Source organism: Bufo gargarizans, chromosome 4 (assembly GCF_014858855.1).
Source record: "Bufo gargarizans isolate SCDJY-AF-19 chromosome 4, ASM1485885v1, whole genome shotgun sequence".
NCBI lineage: Eukaryota > Metazoa > Chordata > Amphibia > Anura > Bufonidae > Bufo > Bufo gargarizans.
The window spans coordinates 152041208-152063216 of NC_058083.1; the positions used below are offsets into that span (position 1 = coordinate 152041208).

General features: G+C 45.8%; 1 protein-coding gene across 2 annotated transcripts in view; it reads left to right on the plus strand.

Annotated features, from left to right (window-relative positions):
• GMPS (guanine monophosphate synthase) overlaps positions 1–16281 on the plus strand; it is a 47072-nt gene extending 30791 nt beyond the window's left edge. For both annotated transcript variants that reach the window (XM_044288705.1, XM_044288704.1), the window contains 7 exons: positions 3018–3123; positions 7198–7313; positions 8518–8643; positions 12549–12664; positions 13590–13720; positions 15126–15298; positions 15700–16281. In XM_044288705.1, coding sequence (XP_044144640.1) covers positions 3018–3123; positions 7198–7313; positions 8518–8643; positions 12549–12664; positions 13590–13720; positions 15126–15298; positions 15700–15801 — 870 coding nt within the window. In that variant the 3' untranslated portion in view covers positions 15802–16281. The remainder of the gene's footprint in view (positions 1–3017; positions 3124–7197; positions 7314–8517; positions 8644–12548; positions 12665–13589; positions 13721–15125; positions 15299–15699) is intronic.
• The last annotated feature ends 5728 nt before the right edge of the window (positions 16282–22009 follow it).

The following is a 22009-nucleotide window of genomic DNA, read 5'->3' on the forward strand; positions in this document are numbered from 1 at the left end:
CCAGTGGTCATGTTACCGCCGGCGACTGGGAATCTGTGGAACTGGCTGCAGTGAGGTTGTACAGAGATGTACCACCTCTCTTAGGGCTTTACTGCCCTTATATCTGGGGCTGCTATGTTAGCCCCAGTTGCAGAAGAAATTGGCAACAAATAAAAAAATCATGTTAAATGTCCCCCCCCCCCCAAAGGTCTTATATGACCTTATTAGGGGCACAAAGTGTAAAGTATAAAAAATAATAAATGGGAGGGAAGTGGCCTGGTCAGGAACTGGTTAAAGGAATTTTTCAACTTTAGGCATTTCCAAACATGAAATTTAAGCTACCAGGTCTCCTTCACTGATATTAGATACGGGTGTGTTCATATAAAATATATAGAGGCAAAGGTGTTCATCATATTCCCAAAGAGTTTACAGAATAGTAAGTATATTTTTAGGCACAAAGGAAAAGCTGAATCTTCATCCTCTGACCAATTATACTTGAATAAAGTATGTGGAAACAGATTTGTTTCCATATATAAAGCTTGCCATACACATTAGACAAACACTGGCCAAACCTGTTGATTTTGGTGCAGTCAGACCACCATCTAATGTATATGGGATGTCCCAATACTCCCCTGGTGGCAGAAATCAGTGGAAAGAAGGGCCAGGAATATTGAATTTCAACATTTCTGATCTTATGTTCTCAAGGGAGATAAAATCCTGCCCAAGCTGTCCAGCAGCAGCTCATTTACCTCTTCTTGAGAACAAATGGATGCTCATTTGAGCCGGATGTGTATGGGAGGTTTGGTAGGCATACGGGTCACAAGCACGTATCCAACAACTTTCTAGGGTGTATGCCATGGGTGTCAAACATGCGTCCCGCGGGCCGCATGCAGCCCGCAATGAATATCTTTGCAGCCCGGCAGTCTAGTATCTCTGAACATGAGCGCGCTGCTATCATCGCGCTCATGTTCTCTCAGCAGCATAGGGAGAAGGAAGCTGTCCTCCCTCCCCCTGTGCTGCTGCCGCTGCCACCAATGAGAAGAGAGGGGGGGTGGAGGAGGGGCGGGCGCACTGCGCCACCAATGAGGAGAGAGGGGCGGAGGAGGGGCGGGCGCACTGAGCCACCAATGATAGGACTATTCCTATTTCCCACACAGAGCGGCGCCCAGCGATGTCTCAGCACTCACCATTAGTCCTGGGCGCCGCTCCGTTCGCCCACAGTGCCCCATTACTGTCTCCTCTCCTGCTCCACATGCTGCTGATTATTATCGGAGCGATGGGAGGAGACATCAGCTTCACTAGTGGGCGTTCCTTCTCCCTGCGCTGCGATTGGACAGCGCTACAGCCAGGAAGAAGGAACGCCCACTAGTGAAGCTGATGTCTCCTCCCATCGCTCCGATAGTAATCAGCAGCATGTGGAGCAGGAGAGGAGACAGTAATGGAGCACTGTGGGCGAACGGAGCGGCGCCCAGGACTAATGGTGAGTGCTGAGACATCGCTGGGCGCCGCTCTGTGTGGCCTGAAAGTGAAAGTCAGTCTTTAACACAATACAGGAGGTGGGTGACGGCAGCAGAATCGCATTGCCGGCACCCTGCCGCTGACAGGGAGCTGCGATCAGAGGCAGTTAACCCCTTAGGTGCCGCACCTGAGGGGTTAACTGCTGATCTGCCAGTACCAGCCTCCTGTATAAAGGGGTCATTTATCATTGGTGGTGCAGTGTGCCCCCCCCCCCCCCCCCCTCAACCCCCCATCCCATTAAAATCATTGGTGGCACAGTGCGCCAGCCCCTCTCAACCCCCCAGTATTAAAATCATTGGTGGCAGTGGCCACAGGGACCTCTGCCCTCCCCCTCATTGGTGGTGCAGTGGCAGCTTCTGATCGGAGCCCCAGCTGTGTAAGCCTGGGGCTCCGATCAGTTACCATGGCAGCCAGGACGCTACAGAAGCCCTGGTTGCCATGGTAACATCCCTGATGCTGTGTGCACAAGGTACAGAGCAGCAGGGACAGTGTGAAGTCCTATTCACCCTGATAGAGCTGAATAGGACGAGGGATGAAAGATCCCAGGTTCTCGCCCCTAAGGCTACTTTCACACTTGCGTTCAGAGCGGATCAGTCTGAGACTGATCCGCTCATATAATGCAGACGGTGGATCCGTTCAGAATGGATCCGTCTGCATTATATTGTAAAAAAAAAATTTTTTTATTTTTTTTGATGCGGCCCACATAAACTTAAATTTTGTTTTTTTGGCCCATGCCAGCCTTTGAGTTTGACATGCTTGGTGTATGCCCACCTTTAAATGTTTCTGACTATGATCTGAAAACATCTTTTGCAACTTTCTGTTTTCACACTATGCATTTGCACCTTAATATAAATGTGGGTTAGGCTTAGCGACAGGAGCATGGACTCCTGCCACACAACAATCTTCCTTGTAATTTATGCCAGAAACTAAAGTACGTTATAGTGCAGATCTTTTATGTTCACATAAAGCCCCCTATTTTCCCCATAATCGCTAGATGTTTTGAAGGGATTTTCCTCTAATTTGGTACTGGTAACCTTTTCTCAGGATAGGTCATCAGTATCTGATGGGGCCGATCAGCTGTTTGAGAAGGCACCAGCACTCCTGTCAGTGCCACGGCCTTCTCCGTGCTTGGCAAGCACAGCGTCATAGGTTTTATAGTGGTTGTGCTTGGTTTTGCACTCTGCACCATTCACTTCAATGGAGCTGAGCCCGATACCAAGCACAGCGGCTATAGAATGAATGCTGTGAGAAGGCCACGGCACTGACTGGAGCGGAGGTGCCTTCTCAGACAGCTGATCGGTGGGGGTCCAACACCCGGGACCCCTGCAGAACAGTATCAAAATCCCAGAAAAACCCTTTAATGATTGCATGGTATACAGAATAGTGAAAAGCCCTGAAACGTTACTGTTGGCCAGCTTGTATAGTCTTAAAATCTATTTTAAAGGTGCTGGGGCGGGTTTTGGGAGATTTTGTTGTTTTTTGTGTTCTCTACAGACAGTTCAACCTTGTGTTCTCTTTAGGGAAAAGTTATAGAGCCATTAAAAGATTTTCACAAGGATGAAGTTCGTATATTAGGAAGAGAACTTGAACTTCCTGAAGAGCTTGTGAGCAGACATCCCTTCCCAGGTACATAAACAGTTAAATTCTACTGTAATCTGTTTGCTTCCAACTTGGTAGTTTTGGACAAAATTCTGTGTAATGAAGCTAGGGATGAGTGAACCGATCCTAATGAATCAATTCATCTCATTAGCAGGACCTCTTCCCCTGTGCGTTGCTGACCCCACAGGTGAAGAAGCCCCCACCTGCCTTTTGAGTGATAGGGCTGGACATCTGGCCTGGCCCTGTCAGTCTTGCACCTGCGCCGCTGCTCCAAGTAGCTGTGCATGCACAGCAGAGGCTCTACTTTCGCTACTCGAGCAGCCACTGCGCATGTACTACTACACTTCCGTAGAGCCTCAGTTCTTGTGCACCTACTGGGAGCAACGACGCAGGAGCCATTGTCAGGGCTGGGCGAGATGTCCGGTCAATCAGTAGGCAGGTGGGCACTAATTCACCTGTTGAGGCAGCCCCTCACAGGGGAAGAACCCTTGCTAATGAGACAAATTGCTCATCCCTACATGTAGCTTATAGCTTTACTGCGACTGCGAATCATTTCCAAATTGAAAGGAGACACTAAACTAAAATCCAAACCAGTAAAAAGAACAGACAAATGTAACACAGTCTCCTTATTTTCCTCGCCCCTCTCCTGTCCTATGTCACAATTGCAGACCATAAGACCGAATTATTCTCTTAGGCTGCAATTATGTCTTCTCCCTCTGATGCTTGTGCACCTAGGCCTTACTGATTACATATACTACTTCTGTAGTCACTGTATAGGCAATGTATACCATTGTACCCACACATAGCGTCAAGGCAGAAATGTTTACACAGCCAGAAGCAGCCTCCATTACATTTCTACAGCTGCTAAAACCACTCTAAAAACCGACCTTTGTTTAGGTCGCTGATAAAGCTGGGCGATATACGAATGCAGCATTGTGTGTATTTCATATAACCATTATGCCCTCCTTCACAGCCCAGCAGAGGTGGTTACCCAGCTTTTCCGGACTGCAGTATAGCAGACCAGCCTTGTTATGCATTGATAAAGCCAGAATTGTCATACAGCCGGGTAACTAAAGAAACAAAAAAGACCCAGGGCGTCCCAGTTGAGGGAAAAGGACAGTGCCCACAAAGGACACCCGTAGTTTGTAACTCGGTACAAGCTCCCGAGTGAAATATAGAAAGAACAAGAAAATGGAGCTCATAGTACCAAAAAAGTAAAAATGTGCTTTATTTGAACATAGTTAAAAGGTATACATAAATAGAAAGACAAGTAAATGTTATGCCATGTAAAAAGTGAAAGAAACAGAGAGAGAGCGCCATCCTGGGATAGCACACAGGTCAGTTGTAAATATAAATATATATAGGTCACGGAATAAATGTTGGGTCCAATGACAAACCTATGACCTAGTGGCAAGGTAAAAAACAAAAATACATGGGTGAGTCAGTGGTCAACGAGCAGAACTGCACGGCAGTAAACCAAGGTTAGTTTGGGCAAATGCAATGAAGGAAGTAGATAACAAACCACCGTAGGGATCAGGTGTAGTAAAAATACCATGGAGAAAATGCCGTGCAGAGTCTCTCCTAAGGAGGACAGGGTGCAAAGTTACCCAGGATGGCGCTACCCCAACGCGCGTTTCGGCATGCCTTCGTCTGGGGGTAACGCCATCACTGTGAATCAAGTATTTACAGCCTCTCTCAACCAATGAGAAATTGATACTCACTCGTCCTCAGCTGTGACTGTATATTGGCGCGCATAGCTTCAGTCCAACCGCATTTGGCTGCCTCGCGGCCAGCGTCCCGCCGACACGCCCACATCACGTGACAAGGTCACATGATCGGACTACTGTGGCGTGAGGACTGTCAGTGGCGAGGCGCCCGGGGCGGTGCTGGGCGATGCGTGCGCACATCGCAGAAGAGGAGGAGACACAGGACACAAGCATAAAAACATATAATCCATCAAAGGACCTAATTGTCTCAGCCGAAAGACATCATATATAAATAAAGGGTACAGTATAAAATATGGTAAACATAATGCGCATCCTCATTAAATCCATGATTATGTTGTAAAAACAGATTTTTGCACAATACAATATAAGCATGAGTGCCATAATAAAATAGGTATGATATAGATACAATTATTACAATACATGGGAAAATGTATAAATATATATAAGTATTAAGTGAAAAAATAAGTGCAATCGTCGTAAAATATGAGTGCAAAAATTGATGAGAACAATAAACATGATATTATACAGAAATGTAATAGTGTTGTGCGCTAATAATGATAATAAATATTGCATCCATGATTATGAGTACATGATTATATGAAATAAAAATTTATAAATAATAAAAATAAAAAGTACAATAGTGACAAACATATGGAGAATACAAAAAATGAAAGCAAGAACAATATTCTATACTCCATATAGTGCAAGTGTGCAAGAAAGTAGATACATGGAAGGTACCATGTTTACAAGTACCATATATAACAAATACCATGTTTACAAAAATCTGACTAATAGACAGTAAGGGTATATACCCATAGGGGGACAGAAATAGGGGCTGCGTGATACCGCTGGCCCCGAAAGCACCTGTAAGCAAGCATATATAAACACAGAACTATCTTAATGAATAAAGATATATAAAGTGCCAATGTGCATAGGGAAGGGAAGGGGGGGGGGGGGGGGGGGAAAGGATGGTGTGCAAAACCGGCGCACATTACATGTGTATTTGTGCAGGTAACAAGAACTCAGATGGCAAAAAAATGACGGGCTGAAAAGAAGTCCAATTGTATCAAATATAGATCAATGAAAGGCATAAGAGTGTGGCATCCTGCAAAAAAATAAATAAAATACCCAGCCGGGTAACTAGCCTGGTTTTCTATAAAGGGGTCTGGGAAAGCTGGACAAGAATCCCTGTGAAACTGCAATGGACAAATTCAATGACTAATCCTCCGCATGTAGGCAGAATTGCCTTTCGGAGTCCAGGGAAAGCTGGGTGACATGGCATGCAATAGAGACTGCTGGATACAAAATGTACCTAAATTCCCATTCTTGCTCCTAAGTGATGCAATATTTTACCCTTCAGGCTCCCAGGAAGGCTGGATAATATAGCATGTGAGCTGGAACTGGGACTGCGGAATACTAAATGTACCTGAATAAATCCTCCCTCTTGCTGCCAAATTGTGCCATAGTTAGTCATATGTGCCTATGAGGGTGTGGAAAGCTGGGTAGTCTGCACAGAGTATACAGTACTATTTCTGTTGTAATTGGTGCCTTGGAGTTTCTCTGGCAAACTACTGCATTTTTTGTGTTTACAGAGGTTTAGTGTCCCTTTAGGAGGTTGTCCCACATGATAGGTAGTTCCACGCGAGGACCCTACGGCTGGGACCTTCTCCAGTCACTAGAATGGAGGTTCCAAGCTCCCCGCTCCTCCTTACTGAAGAGTTTTGAATAGAGCAGTGTCCATGCATGCGTCCTTCCTGCCCCATTCAATGTCCATGGGGCTGACAGGTACAGCCAAGTACACAGAAGGTGAAAAGGGTATGATGGGTGGTGATCCCACTAATGGGACCTATCCTGTGGAAAGGGCAGTATGTCATTTGTGGTACATCCCGTTTAATGAAACCTTCTGTAAGGATATGGACACAAGTGGTGTAAATTGCACAGCAGACCTGCCACATGTGGCCGTACCCTAAAAGAGGCATTGGGAGTCATTTTGCCGGTCTTTGATGCCCCTGTGCTGCCAAAGGATGCGCCTAATTTATGAGGAGGCACACACCGCCTCATAAATTAGGGGCATCCTCCGGTAGTCTGTACGCCTAGATTGAAAACTACTCCAGTCAGGGACTGAAACAGATTTCAATCCTCTTTTTATGCTTGTTTATTGCTGTGAATATGCCGGGGCCGATGAGCTGGCCCCCGTGACTCCCCTAGCACACTGTGGTGGGGACAATGTAAAAACATTGCATGGGCCCTAAAAAATTCACAGGAGGTGGTCTTGTGACGTTTTTGCACTAGAAACATCTATTGTCTTTTCTCCTGGTCCTTTTGAACTGCCGCCTCCAATGTCGACTGCTTTATGATGCTTGTTTTACTTTAGGTCCCGGATTAGCAATTCGTGTTATATGTGCCGAAGAGCCTTATGTCTGCAAAGATTTTGCCGAAACAAACAACATATTAAAAATAATTGCAGATTATTCAGCAAGTGTTAAAAAGGTACTTCTCTATCTTATATATTTATCCTTCTATCTTTCCTTGTGATTAGGGAGTGTTCACATGCGCTGGAGACTCCGTCGCAGATTCCATTCAGAAGAGCAGAAAAAAAAATACTGCAAGCAGGACTATTTTTTTTATCCGCTAAAAAAATGGACACCTGAACAGAAAATCACACTGACCCCATTATAGTATAATGGGAACTGTTTAGCTCCGTTTTAATTTCTTCGCCAAATCTGGTGCTTGTTGTTTTCATTGTTCTGCTCCTCTAACAGAAATGACTAGCGCAGATGTGAACATGGCCTAACCCATTCAACTTTTTAAAGGTGTTGTCCGGGTTCAGAGCTGAACCTGGACATACCCATATTTTCACCCAGACAGCCCCCCTAAGATGACCATCGAAGCAGGGCAAGGGCTTGTTTGTTTATTTCCGCACACTGCTAGGCGGAGGCTTCAGCCCAGCAGTGTGTTCAGTGATGTCACCTGCTCAGATGGGCCGGGTTTAGCGCTGCTGCAATAGCCGTTTTACAGCCAATCAGTGCTGGTGACGTCACTGGGCTCACTGCTGGGCTGAAGCCTCCACCTGGCAGCCCTAAGGAGAGCCCGGTATGTCACCGGATCTCCTGAAAATGCTCCAATGCTTATCTTAGTGGGGCTGCCTGGGTGAAAATATGGGTATGTCCAGGTTCAGAGATGTCCCTTTAAAGTTCTAGTCCTGCACTAAAGCTTGAAGGAGATTTTCCCAAAACGGACATGGATGGCGCATCCCCAGTATAGGCTATCAATGTGTGGGGTCCTATCCCCTGATCATTAAAACAAAAGAAACCATGAGCTTTGCTGCTTTTCAATGTTCACCTGGGCACAGCGGATAGTCCATACATTCGACTGTGTCTGAGTGTATCAGCGCACTTCCACCCCTTCATCCTGCCGATTTGTTAGGTGTCAGACCCCCACATTGACCGCGTGCTGCCACCCCTTCATCCTGCTGAATTGTTAGGTGTCAGACCCCCACATTGACCGCGTGCTGCCACCCCTTCATCCTGCCGATTTGTTAGGTGTCAGACCCCCACATTGACACATACCAAGCTTTCCCGGAAGACCCTTTTAATTTGTGGGTGATCAGTAGAAAATGAGTCATATTTCATATCTTGTATAAAAAATGCTCCTAAATCTCTGATTGGAGTAATGTGCTCCTCACCTCTTGCAGCCTCACACCCTCCTTCAGCGAGTCAAAGCGTGCACAACAGAAGAGGACCAGGAGAAGCTGATGCACATCACTAGTCTACATTCACTGAATGCCTTCTTGTTACCTATTAAAACTGTTGGAGTGCAGGTCAGTAGTTTCATTTCTGCTGTTACTGTGGGATTTAAGTGATGTAAAGCTTTTACTTTTATCGCTGGCAATTGAGGTTTCATTAAAGAGGTTGTCTTACTTTAAATGGTATTTATCATGTAGAGAGTTAATATAAGGCACTTACTAATGTATTGTGATTGTCCATATTTCCTCCTTTGCTTGCTTGATTCATTTTCCATCACATAATGCACTGCTCATATCCAGGGGTTATGACCTCCTTGCAACCCAGCAGTGGTGGTCTTGTTTACACACTATAGGAAAAAGCACCGACCTCTCTGGTGGCTGGGACAGTGGAAACTCACATAGGCACGCGTGTGCAGCTGCCCCTATGCCACCTTGTATCTGTGCTGCATCGTGGCTGTAATCCCTGGAAATGAGCAGTGTATAATGTGATGGGAAAAATTAATCAAGTAAAGGAGGCAACATAGACAATCACAATACATTAGTAAGTGTCTTGTATTAACTTTCTCTACATGATAAATGCCCTTTGCTGAAGTGACAAAATCCCTTTAATGTTGTATACCATGACCAGGCATTTTCTTTATAATGGAGAAGGAGATTAGTATTGGAATATTGGGTAATGAAAATAATGAATTAGACCAAATCACCTGATATAATTGACCACGAATCAGAAGTTTCTTCATGGGCTGTCTGGCTTAGACCAGACCTGTTCATTTGCTTCACAGAGCGTCTCTCACGCTGGAGGTTGCGGTTCATACATGCATTACACGGACAGTCCATTGACTTAGGTAGTGTGCAATGTACAGACTGCAGCTGTTTGCTAGGGGTCCCGCAGCAGTCCCTGTCATCACCTTATCCTTGGTACTGCATTGTTACTTAGAGGTCTGGCTCTGGTTAAAAACAATATACCAAATTGAATGAAGCATCGACATATCAAGCATGTCACTTGAATCTTGGACTAGTGCCCTGCAGCACCCTTTTTGGCACTTTTGGTTGCCATTTGAGGGGTGAAACTATATGTTCCCTGTGTCTAAGGATGGATTTTTGTGAGCTTTAGAGGTGGGTCATATAGATCGGTAGTATAGTTTTTAAGAAGGGTCAATAGAATAAGCATCTGAGTTATGCTTAAAGAGGACCTGTTGGCTCAAACTGCATTGTACCACTCCTATGTTATTCCTCCTAGAAATTTACGAAAAAAAAGACAACTGGATGTTACCAGTTGGGGATGCGTCTCTCCACTGTGTGGCACTGTCCAATCAGTGCTGAGTGTATAGGGACACTACCCATTGGCAAGGAGATGGGTAACACCCAGTTGTCAACTTGTAGATAAATCACTAGGAGAACTAGCAGAGGAATGATACCGCGGAGTTATAAGAAAAGCTGCTCCATAATTATTTCATGGGACATTCAATCATTTACTATACTACAACAGTCAGGTGCTGGGAGGCCCTCTTTAAAGGTGGGCTTGGTCTTTGTACTCCTAAGGGAAGATTTACGGAGACTGACATAAGACATACACAAGCCTCTTCATAAATTTTCTTGCACCAGAAACTGAAATCTGCGCCAGCTAGGAACTGCCGTAGATTTCGGCTGCAGTTTATGCCAGTTTCTAGTGTAAATTATAGTAAGGCCTCCTGCACACGAACATATGCGCCCCGTGGTCGTGCCGTGAGGCAGCCGCAGCGGATCGTGGACCCATTGGATCGCGGACCCATTCACTTTAATGGGTCCGCGATCCGGCCGTTCCGCAAAAAGATAGGACATGTTCTTTCTTTGTACGGGACGAAACCCCACGGAAACGCTCCGCACCATTCCGCATCTCCGAATTTGTGGACCCATTGAAGTGAATGGGTCCGCATCCGTGATGCAGCATGCACACGGAACGGTGCCCGTGTATTGCGGATCTGCAAATGCGGTCCACGGAGCGCCCACGTTTGTGTTTAGGAGGCCTAAATCTCATGGACCTTGGTAGGCCTTGCCCTTTCCACTAAGAGGCGCACCTTTTTATTGCCACTTTTAAAGTGTCAAGAAGCACAAAAAGTCCCAAATTGTGGAACAATATGGCATGTGCCAATAATTTGAAACTTTTTTTTTTAAAGGGGTTTTCTCACTTCAGCCAGTGGCATTTATGTAGAGAACGTTAATACATGGCCCTTACTAATGTATTGTTATTATCCATATTGCTTCCTTTACACTGCTCGTTTCCGGCGGAGGTCGTGCTTGCACACTATAGGAAAAAGCGCTGGCCACTCCGGTGGCCAGGACCGTGGGAGCGCACATAGACTAGTGCTTTTTCCGATAGTGTGCAACCACGACCTCCACTACTTGATTTCAGGGTGATCTTAACCATCGGAACAAGCAGTGTATAATGTGATGGAAAAATGAATCCAGCCTGACCGCAAAGGAGGCAATATAGACAATAATACATTAGGAAGTGGCTTGTATTAACTTTCTGTACGTGATAAATGCTTTTTGCTAAAGTGAGACATCCCCTTTAAGCCACTGTTGTGACGTAAAATCATTTATCTCCCCCATTGTGTGAAATTTTTTACTTAAAGGCTATGTACACCTTTTAAAGGCCTTTTTTATGATTTGCATTTTACTTATTTTGGGCTAAAAATCTGTCACAGAGGGTTAACTGTTTCTCTAACTGTGGGAATCGTACGTTTTACTTTCACTTTGTGCCAGTCATCTAATAACCCTTATCTCTAATTTACTAAGAGGTCATAAACACTTATTTAAGCCACATTCTTATCGGTCAGATAGGAATTGAGCTATAATGAGTGTTCATGATGTCAGAGATAAGGAGTCCGTCAGATTAGAGAGAAAATTCAGATCCCTCTATTAGAGAATCTCAGCCCTGTACAGAAAAATGGCTCTATATTTTTAATAAAGACAAATTTATTAAATGATTTTTAGCTCAAATTACTGCAATAAAAAAAAAATTGCCCTCAAAGGTGTACATAGCCTTTAAAGGGAATCTGTCACCACATGCCTCTGAGGCTGGCCATACACATTGAGTGGTCGTTCGGGCGACAGCTATCTCTCGCATCTCCCTCCCGGCTTATACATGTTCAGCTCGAACATACGTGTCTCTGTATGCTTTAGGGAGAGCAGTGAATTTCTATGTTAGACAGTTCTCGTGGCAGCCTATATCCTTGGAGAACAAAAGATTGGGCAAAAATATTTATTTCGCTCGATTCTTTTCTCCCCTGACGTTATCAGTTTGTTAGCCGAAATTCTCCATTCTTGGTAGGTTTGGCCGACAAAAGTATATTGTGTATGACCAGCTTAAATAAATAATTTTACCTGTATAGATGTGCACTTGTCGGCTGATTGTAATTAGCTTTGTTCCATCTTGATACGTGGCCACAATTGAGAGAAATTGACTTTTTTTAAATGTATTTTTTAGTATATGCAAATAGGCCCCCTGGTGCAACGAAGGCATTGCCATTGCACCCGAAGCTGCAGTCACTTTCTGTGCCAGCCACACCCCTTCCTCGCTCTCAGTTACAGGGCCAGACAGTGTGGACGTAATCTTGCGGCTGCACGCGCCCCTCTATAATTTTCGCACTCGCAGTACAGAAGTGAAGCTTGCTGTCCAAATGGAACCTGTACTGCTTTTGTACAGCTGCGAGTTTTCAGGGCTTGGCGTAATTACAAGAGGGCGTGGCTGGCACAAAGTGACTGGATCTTCAGGTGCAACAGCAGTGCCCACGTTGCACTAAGCAGCTAATTTGCATATGCCAAAAAGAGGTTTGTTTCTCTGATTTTGGGACACATATCAAAATTGGACAAAGGTCATTGCATTCAGCTGACAAGTGCACATCTGGTATCATGGCCTTGGCATGTCAAGTGTGGCTGTAGGTCCATGTTTCTCCAGCTGATCGCACTGTACTCAACGGGGTATTGTTTTCTCGTAGGGTGACTGTCGCTCTTACAGCTACGTCTGTGGTGTCTCCAGTAAAGACGCCCCACACTGGGAGTCTCTCATGTACTTGGCCAGACTAATTCCCCGAATGTGTCACAACATTAACAGGTACGTCCCTTCTGCTTATGGTTCATTCTCACTATGTAGTACGGAGGCTGTAAAGGCTGTTCTTAGGTAGTTTATCATGAGGGAAATATTTGGAGTCCATTCTGCTTGAGTTTGCGTTGGAGTAATTTGTGCAAATTTATCAATTGTCGCCCATTGTTTGTTAAACTTAGGTTTAAAGATCTGCTAACGCCTTGGTCTAGAAATGGTACTCCAGATTTTACACCACGTACTGCTGACTTTTAAAAAGAAAATATTCACATGTATAAATCAGGAGTGAAACTAATGAACATCGCTAACCACACTCGCCTTCCCACCCAGTTTTCACAACTGGAGCGAACACTGTAAAAATGCAAGAAGTCATACACAAATAAGGCTACTTTCACACTGGCGTTTCTGGGTCCGCTTGTGAGATCCATTTCAGGGCTCTCACAAGCGGATAGGGATCCGCTCAGAATGCAGTTTGGCTGCGTTTTGGTGTCCACCCGAAGATGCGGACGCAAACGGAACCGTCCTGACTTAAAATGTAAGTTAATGGGGACGGATCTGTTTTCACTGACACAATATGGTGCAATTGAAAACGGATCCATACCCCATTGACTTTTAATGTAAGTCAGGACGTTTTGACTTAGAAAGAATAATGCAAACGGATCCGTTGTGAATGGAAACAAACGTTTGCATTATCGGTGCGGATCTGTCTGTGCAGATACAAGACTGATCTGCACCGAACGCAGGTGTGAAAGTAGCCTAAGCCCAAAAGGTTGTAAAAGCCCCTATTATTGTGACTTTTTAAATCCAGAATTCTGGAGTGCAGAGCATGAAAACGTCCTCATGTATATTGGTCCTTTTACAGGGAATATTTGTTGTCTTTTTGTTAATCTCTAATCTCTAACATGTAGAAATTGGGAAATGGTTTTGTATTTTTCAGAGTTGTGTATGTGTTCGGACCACCGGTGAAAGAACCCCCCACTGATGTTACTCCCACCTTTTTAACAACAGGAGTTCTCAGCACGTTGCGACAAGCCGACTTTGAGGCACATAATATTTTGAGAGAGTCTGGTAAGCGTCTGTGCTGTCAGTGTGATAATGTTACATATTTAGACTATTGTTAGTTTTTAGTTTATTTTTGCTCTACTTCCAGTGGCTTTTGGGTAGGGGTTAGGGGCGGTTCTTAAGATGGCTGTATATGTTTTTCTTTGTCTTGTATTGTTTTTTTTTTTTTTTCTGTTTGTCACAAGATAATTTTATGATTATATTCTTCTGTTATTTCTACTAGAATTGTATGAATGATTTGTCAGCAGTTTGCAGTAAAGGTACAGATGGGTGTTCAGTTGGGTGGCGTCCCTCCACAACCTGACACTAGGAGCACTGACTGGAAAGGGTCAGACACACCATCTACTGGTAACACTCAACAGTGCCCTTACTGCAGACTGCTAGCAATTTATTTGTAAACTTCTATTAGGAATAATACAGGAATGGCACAACATAGAGTGATAAGAATCAATGCTCCAGAATTGTTATTACATGGGGACTGCAAGCAGTCCCTAGAACAGACGATCATGAGAGGTCGTCTTTAAGTGCACAATTCCAGATTCCGTAGACTGATAGCACCAGACAGAAAACATAGCTTGCAGCGTTTTGTTTTCTGTCCAGAGCTAATTTGCCATTGGTGTCATAACTGATGCATCAGATGTATGTGAACAATCCCATAGAAAACTATGGGATCAGTTCTAGCTTCATTTCACTGAGCCGGATCACTGGATACATGTGAAGCAGGCCTATGTTTACGCCATCTATAGCATTAGTTTATCAGGGAGGTCCTATGACGTCACTGCACATATATGGCCAGTTGTCAAAGGAACTCCCAGAGGGAGCTGTAAAGTCTTCAGTAAAATGGCCACCCTGCCAGCAGAAGAGGAGCGATCTGCTGTTCTCCCGCTGCCAGGGTTGTGTAGGGGGCGACTGAGAACTGATATCTCCTCTGCCCTCCTACTGCTGTGACCCGAGTGTCTGGTACAGGATATCCGTATGTGGACAGACGCTCAGATCACAGCAATAGGAGGGCACAGAGATATAAATACAGGGATGGGTGGCTAGCTGAAAGGAGGGGGGAGTCGGTCCAAAATCAGTTCAAGTTGCTCATGAGGGAAGGGTTAAGCCGGACACAGTGCATTTAGAGGGAGGGGACATGGTAGGCTGTTTAGATAAATGGCTGCCCATGTAATACTACAAGAGTCTGCTAGAATAGGAGGTGCCCGTAAGGTTTGAAGACAACCCTTTTAAAGGAATCAACTAATCTAATAGTGATGCTTATGTGTTTTTAAGACATTTTAGTGTTTGGGTTTTTTGTTTGCTTGTTTTGGTGTTTTGCCACATTGGGCTGATATTGAACTTGTTTAAAAAAATAATAATAAAATGTTCACCACATGGTTTACTTTATGTTTCTGTTTTAATTTTCACACAGGTTATTCCAGCAAGATAAGCCAGATGCCTGTAATATTGACTCCAATACATTTCGATCGAGATCCTTTACAAAAACAGCCATCATGTCAGCGGTCGGTGGTTATCCGCACTTTTATCACCAGCGATTTTATGACTGGCATTGCTGCTACTCCAGGCAATGAGATTCCAGAAGAGGTATTTTGTCTTTTCATCATCTACATATGATTTTAACATTTAAATATTTTAGGTTCACATATATCAGTTGTGCGTGGCCAGTTGTTTCACTAATGTGTGTCCTGCACCTCAGTACCCAGATCCGATGTCTATACACTGATAGCGGCACACAGAAAATCTGAGCATGCAGCGCTATTTGACATCCAGCATCACAACTGATGAACTGGATGTATGTGAACTCTCCCATAAAAAAACCTATGCGATCAGTTCTTGCTCAGTTCACCTCAGGGCCATTCTGCTTCACACCAGAGAGGAACTGAGCTGGACATAAAATGTGTGGGGGACCTAAAAAAAAATATTTTTTTTCAAGTTTGTAGCACTTTTGTTCATTATTTTTTTTTTTACATCTTTACTGTTTGTAGGTGGTTTTAAAAATGGTGACTGAAATTAAGAAGATCCCAGGAATTTCTCGAGTAATGTACGATTTGACTTCAAAGCCACCGGGAACTACTGAATGGGAGTAAACGAATATGTTTTAATCTGGTGTATAAAGTACTGTGTGCAGCTTGAAATTCAGAAACCATTCCCAGTGTTGACATGCAGTACTGTTGTTCAGTTGACTGGAGCTGCTACTGTACATGACATCTGATTCCGTTCTCAGAGCCTGCACCTGAACTGAAGTCTTGTTGCATTAACGGTGCAGAGGACTTGTACGGGTAACTATAATGGCAGCAATTGCCTGAGTGCAAACAACTCATCCCGCTTTGCCTTTTGTCTTACGGAATCCGCCTATTCTTTTTTTCCATGTGTTTCTGTTGTTGACCTGTTTTTTGTTTTTTTTTTGTTTCATTTTTTGTTTTCTTTTCTTTCTTTTGTAAAATGTACAAAAAGGCAGTTCATTTATATACATTTATCAATACCATTGTAATAGCCCAATAATGTAAACTGATGTGACCAACTGCTTTTGAACAGATTTATTATAAATAAATATTTTGCCAAATTGAGTCGCAAATGTCTGGGAGTTGATGACACGTATGATAAAAGAAGCAAATGTTTTCGTCACTTGAGGATAAAGGAGATAAAATGTATTGGATAGAAGAAATGTGTAACTTGGTGTATGTTTGGAGATCACAGAAATGTACATTAAAGCGTAACTGACATTTCATATATTTTTTTTATGTGCATGAACATTGGGGGACATTTACCAAGCATGTTGCGCCAGAATTATGGCGTAAAATGTGCTAAAAAGAATGGTGTTTTGATTTGCACCAAATCTATCAACTGTTTTCACCATAAAGAATGCATCACGCCAGAAATGAATGTGTCAAAGTGGGTGGGGCTATCAAATTGGTGCATATTACGCCTCATTTATCATCCTCTCATCAGCAGAAATGGCTTATGTGGTGGTGTTTTGTGTAAAAAGTCGCATTTATGACAAGAAAAACTAACTCGTCGTGGGAACAAGTGAGTAATATAAATAAGCCAAACAACAGGGTTTTGTCAGTAAATTGACATTCAACAAAACAATAACAAAAACGTCCCAAGTCTGAGAAAAAAAGTCGCATTTTACCAGTGGAAATGTCATAAATATGTTTCAAAAGTCGCAAGTGCGGTCTGGCAGGGTTGGCTAAAATGGTGCTTTTCAGTTTTAAAAAGTTGCATTTTAGGGCTATTGACGTCAAAATGTGACAAATTGAGAGAAATGGGCTGATCGTCAAGTTTTATATTTGAAAAAGTCACATTTTAAAAGTAGCATGTGCCTTTTGATATGAGGTGAAACAAATCACCACTTTTGATTTGCAATGTTAGTATTTTTTGGCGCAAATTACACCATTATTGATAAATGTTCCCCAGTGACTGAGTTTTTGTAATGCACTTTATTAGGAAAACATGTTCATTTTTATTAGAAAACAGAATGTAAAGCCTTCCCTTCGTGATTCTCTAGCTGAGCTTTGCTAAGGAGAATCTGTCCTAAATGCTGAAGACCCTGGATAACTGTATGATGCAGTGACTGGCTTCTCAGCCTGCCTTTAGTCTCCCTACCACAGCCTTCTTACCCCAGCCCTACATAACTATAAGTGCATGTAATGTACATAACTAAAAATTATTTGACATGCTTTCCTGCAGATAGTTTATTTGCTGCTAGTGATGACTGTAAGTGTACAGTCCGATTCCTCTCCTTAGCTTGCCAGAGCTAACCAGAGATGAGCTGGTAAGGAAGATGGGAGTGCTGGCAGCAGATAGTGTCTACAGGGAAGCTTTGCACATCAATTTTAGTAAGTTCTATTACACGTTTAGGAAGCAAGGCTGGGGTAAGCATGCAGATGCTGTGGGACTGGAGGTAGGCTGAGAAGCCTCATACAGTTATTCAGCGCATTAGGTAGAATGCTGAAGACGGATTCTCCTTAGCAATGCTCCATTAAAGGGTTGTGAGGGGGGACTTTTTTTTTTCCATACACTTTTCTAATATAAATGAACATATTTTCCTCATAAAGTGTATTACCCAAATGTGTGTAAGTGGCACCATCTACTTATTCTGTATATACTAGCACTGCATGTCCACATGTCCTGTATGCTGTGCAGTGCTGGTATATACAGAATATACATATACTGTATAAATATACATTTATTGCACATATTGTACAAACACTGTACAACATCATGTCTTGTGGTCTTATGGCCTGTTGTTTACTGCTAGCAAATAATATAGTGAGAATATATATATATATATATATATATATATATATATATATATATTCATTTTAGCAGAAATATATTTCATCTATTTCATTTAACGTTTGTGCGTGTCGTTAAGCTATAGACAGTACCCACTATAACAGTGACATCTACAGTACTCTGCCCCTTTAACAGTGACCTCCACAGCGGCTGCCCCCTTTTTCTCGCTTGTATCATTGGGGGACACAGGACCGTGGGTATAGCTGCTTGCTGCTGTTAGGAGGCGACACTAGGCTGAAATGTGTTAGCTCATCCCCTACAGGCTATACTCCCTCCAGCCTGGAGAGAGCATGTCAGTTTGTAGCTTAGTGTCGTAGGAGGCAGACCTCCCTGCCTAATGCAGTGCGCCTTACTTTATTATTTTTTTCTTTTTCCCTTTCAGGTTTTGGGGAAACAGTCGCCTAGCCACTCTGTCTACCCGGGGAGCGCGGCTGGCTCTGTTTCCCTCACCACCTCCCCCTATAAGAAAAAGAGGACCAGGGCAGCCTCGCTTCCCGCCAGCCAAGGGGTCACCTGAATCCGGCGAGACCACCACTCCATTCCAGTCTTCTGCCACTTTGGGTGGCAGCAGCTGAAGAGGTGACCCTGCTGATAATTTGAGGGTCGAAGAGGATGAAGATGGGGTGAGTAGTCCGGATTGAGTATTCTCTGCACAGTCTCCTCCACACACCCCCTCTCTACTATGGTTTTGGGCTTCTGCGAGTCCATGTCTGGGGGGAACAAACACAGGGACTTGGTCCCCTATTCATTTGCTCCTTAGGCCCTGCGGCTGCGCTGATTCTATTCGGCCTGCGGGGCGGGCTCCCGCGGCCGGTAAATGCGAGCGGGCGCCTTCCTTTTCAAGTTCTCTGCGTGCCACACTTTATTTGGCCCGCGGGGTAGGCACCCGTGGCCGGTATGCACATCCGAACGTCTGCGAGCGCCGCACTGTGTCCCGACTGATTGAGCGGACATCCCGGTCGGCCGGGCGCTGCAAAATTTAGGCCCCAGCTTTACTTCAGGGCTACCTGTTTTTTTCACTCCGGCCCGCGGGGTGGGCTACCACGCCCAGTGGGCACAAGCGGGCCATCCACCATGCACGGTCACATCTTGCACTCCCAGGACGTCGGCACATGGCTCCGCAGTTTGGACTTTTTTTTTTACGTGTCAGCTGCTGACAATAGTGTTGCAATCTGCAGCCTTTTCTGTCAACGCATATGTCGCGGTAAGCCCAAAACTCACCTAGGGACGACCGCCTTAAGAAGGCACCTGGCCTCCTATCACCGAGCCCAGTGGAAGCAACGGCATCAGAACCCACAAAGCCACACTCTCGGCGCTCCACATCCTGCCTCTTCTCCTCTCATTTGTCCTCCACTCCACCTTCCACCGTGCCATCATCGCATTCATCTGGCAGAAGGCAGGCTTCTGTGGCCCAAATGTTCGAGCGTAAAAAGTTGTTGACGCCAGATAACCCTCTTTCCCAAAAGCTGACCGCTGGCTTGTCGGAACTGCTAGCCCGCCAACTGCTGCCATATAAACTGGTAGAATCTGAGGCTTTTAGAAAATTTGTGGCCATTGACACACCGCAATGGAATGTCTCCGGAAGGAAATATTTCCCCCAGAAGGGCATCCCAGAGCTATATGGCCACGTTCAGCGGCAAGTGACTATATCTCTGGCACACAGTGTCGGTGCCAAAATACATCTGACCACAGACACGTGGTCTAGAAAACATGGTCAGGGAAGGTACATAACATTTACTGCCCACTGGGTGAACCTTCTGACGGCCCTCAAGCATGTAACCTGTGGCACCTGTGTGGATTTGATGTTAACGCCATTGATTGCATGCAGGTCTACCTCTTCTTCTCCTCCTCCTACTCCATCCTCTGTCTCCTCCTCGGCTGACTCCTCCTTTTCCGCTGCTACCGCCTCTTCCGCTGCACCCCCCAAGCTCCCCAGAACCTATCCGATGTGCCAGGTGAGACGTTGCCATGCTGTGCTGCGGCTGTTGTGCCTGGAAGCCAAGAGCCACACCTGTCCTGCACTGCTTTCATCTCTGCGGTCACAGGACGATCAGTGGCTAACCCCGCACAATTTGACAGTTGGTAAAGTGGTGTGTGACAACGGTGCCAATCTGCTGAGCGTGCTGAAACAGGGCAAAATGACACACGTCCTTAACTTAGTCGTGCAGCGATTAGTTGGCAAATACCCCAGGGTCCAGGACGTCTTGCGGCAGGCCAGGAAAATCTCTGGCCATTTTAGAAGATCTTACACGGCCATGGCTCGCCTTGCTGACGTTCAGCAGCGACACCACCTGTCTGTCAGACGTCTGATTTGTAACAGCCCGGCACATCTGATTTGTGACAGCAACGTGCCGTTAACGACTACCTGTACGAACTGTTTCTTTCTCGCTAGTATCATTGGGGGACACAGACCGTGGGTATAGCTGCTTGCTGCCACTAGGAGGCGACACTAGGCTAAGAAGTGATAACTCCTCCCCCGCAGGCTATACCCCTTCCAGCCTGGAGAGAGCATATCAGTTTTTAGCTTAGTGTCGTAGGAGGCAGACCTCCCTGCTTTTGCAGGGCGGCTTACTTTTATTATTTTATCTTTTTCCTCTTTTAGGTTTGGGGAAACAGAGTCGCCTAGCCACTCTGTCTACCCCGGGAGCAAGGCCGGTGTCGGTATCCCTCACCGCTCGCCCTCCCCAAGAAACGGAAGTGGACCAGGGCAGCCCAGCTCCCCTGCTTCCCGCCAGCCAAGGGGTCACCTGAATCAGGCGAGACCCTCCGCCATTCCAGTCTCCTGCCACTTTTTGTGCCAGCGGCTGAAGAGGTGACCCTGCTGGTACTCTGAGAAAGGGTGAAGGGAAGAGGATGAAGATGGGGTGAGTAGTCCGCATTGGGTAAGTACCTCGGCCCTCCCCCTTCCCCCCGGTCACCTCATCATAGATGGAGGACCTTTTTCCTCAGATGGGCCATTCCTGGTGAGGGCCCCACATTGCCTCAGGCCCCAATGTAGGTTTGGGCTTCCGTCCATACGGGGGGGCCTGGGTTCTCATCAGATTCCGTTCCGGCAGCCGGCACTGGTCCAGTTGTACGGCCTGCGGGGTGAGCGGCCGGCGTTCGGCCAGGGCGCTTGCAGAGCGCCTCTCCGGTCACTCCACTTCCCGGCCGGCTATTCGTTCGGCCGGCGCTAAAATTTAGGCCCCGGCTCCTCTTCGGACCTACCGGGACTCAGCCCGGGCAGCCTTTAGCGGCACGGGATGGGTTCCCGCAGCGAGAGGGGACACACACCCTCCAGATCAGTGGGCAGACATCGGCGGTTGCTCTCCAGGCCCCGCTGTGGTAACCGGCCGGCAGTACCCCCGGTCGGCTGTGCGCCGAACTTTATATCCCGGCTTTGCGGCCTACTAGGCCGCAACTTTCATTCCAGTTATGGAGGGGGCGGGTTCGTCCTTTTGGCGCGGATTCTCCCCGACTAGCTGTCGCTCCTCCCTCAGGTGCCCGCTGAGCTCCGCCTCCGGTCCTCTGATCTGGGTTAACCCTTGGTGGCAAGTTGTTTGTTTGCAGCCATCACTGCATTATCCGGAGTCCCCTTCTGCAGGCCAATTACCTTAGATTGGGAAGTTAACCCTAACCCCTTCCGGCCGGCATGTCCACCCTGGTGGTGGGGTATGGGGCTGGGCCCATGTCCTGTTGGACAGGGGAGGATTGCTCACAGTTTCCCAATCCGCCCTCCGGGGCTGTCTGGTGAGAATGCACACATGAAGAATTCCCAGACCACCCTTCTGGGTCGTCTGGTGTATAGGCCACCACATGTGAGACCCAGCGGAACACATCTGAGGGATTCCCAATCCGTCATACGGGCCGTTTGGTTTATAATGCCCCACCTGCACAGATACAGGGGAGCACATCTGAAGGTTCCCAATCCGCCCGCTGGGCCGTTTGGTTGATAATACTCCACCTGCACAAATACAGGGGAGCACATCTGAAGGTTTCCCAATCCGCCCGCTGAGG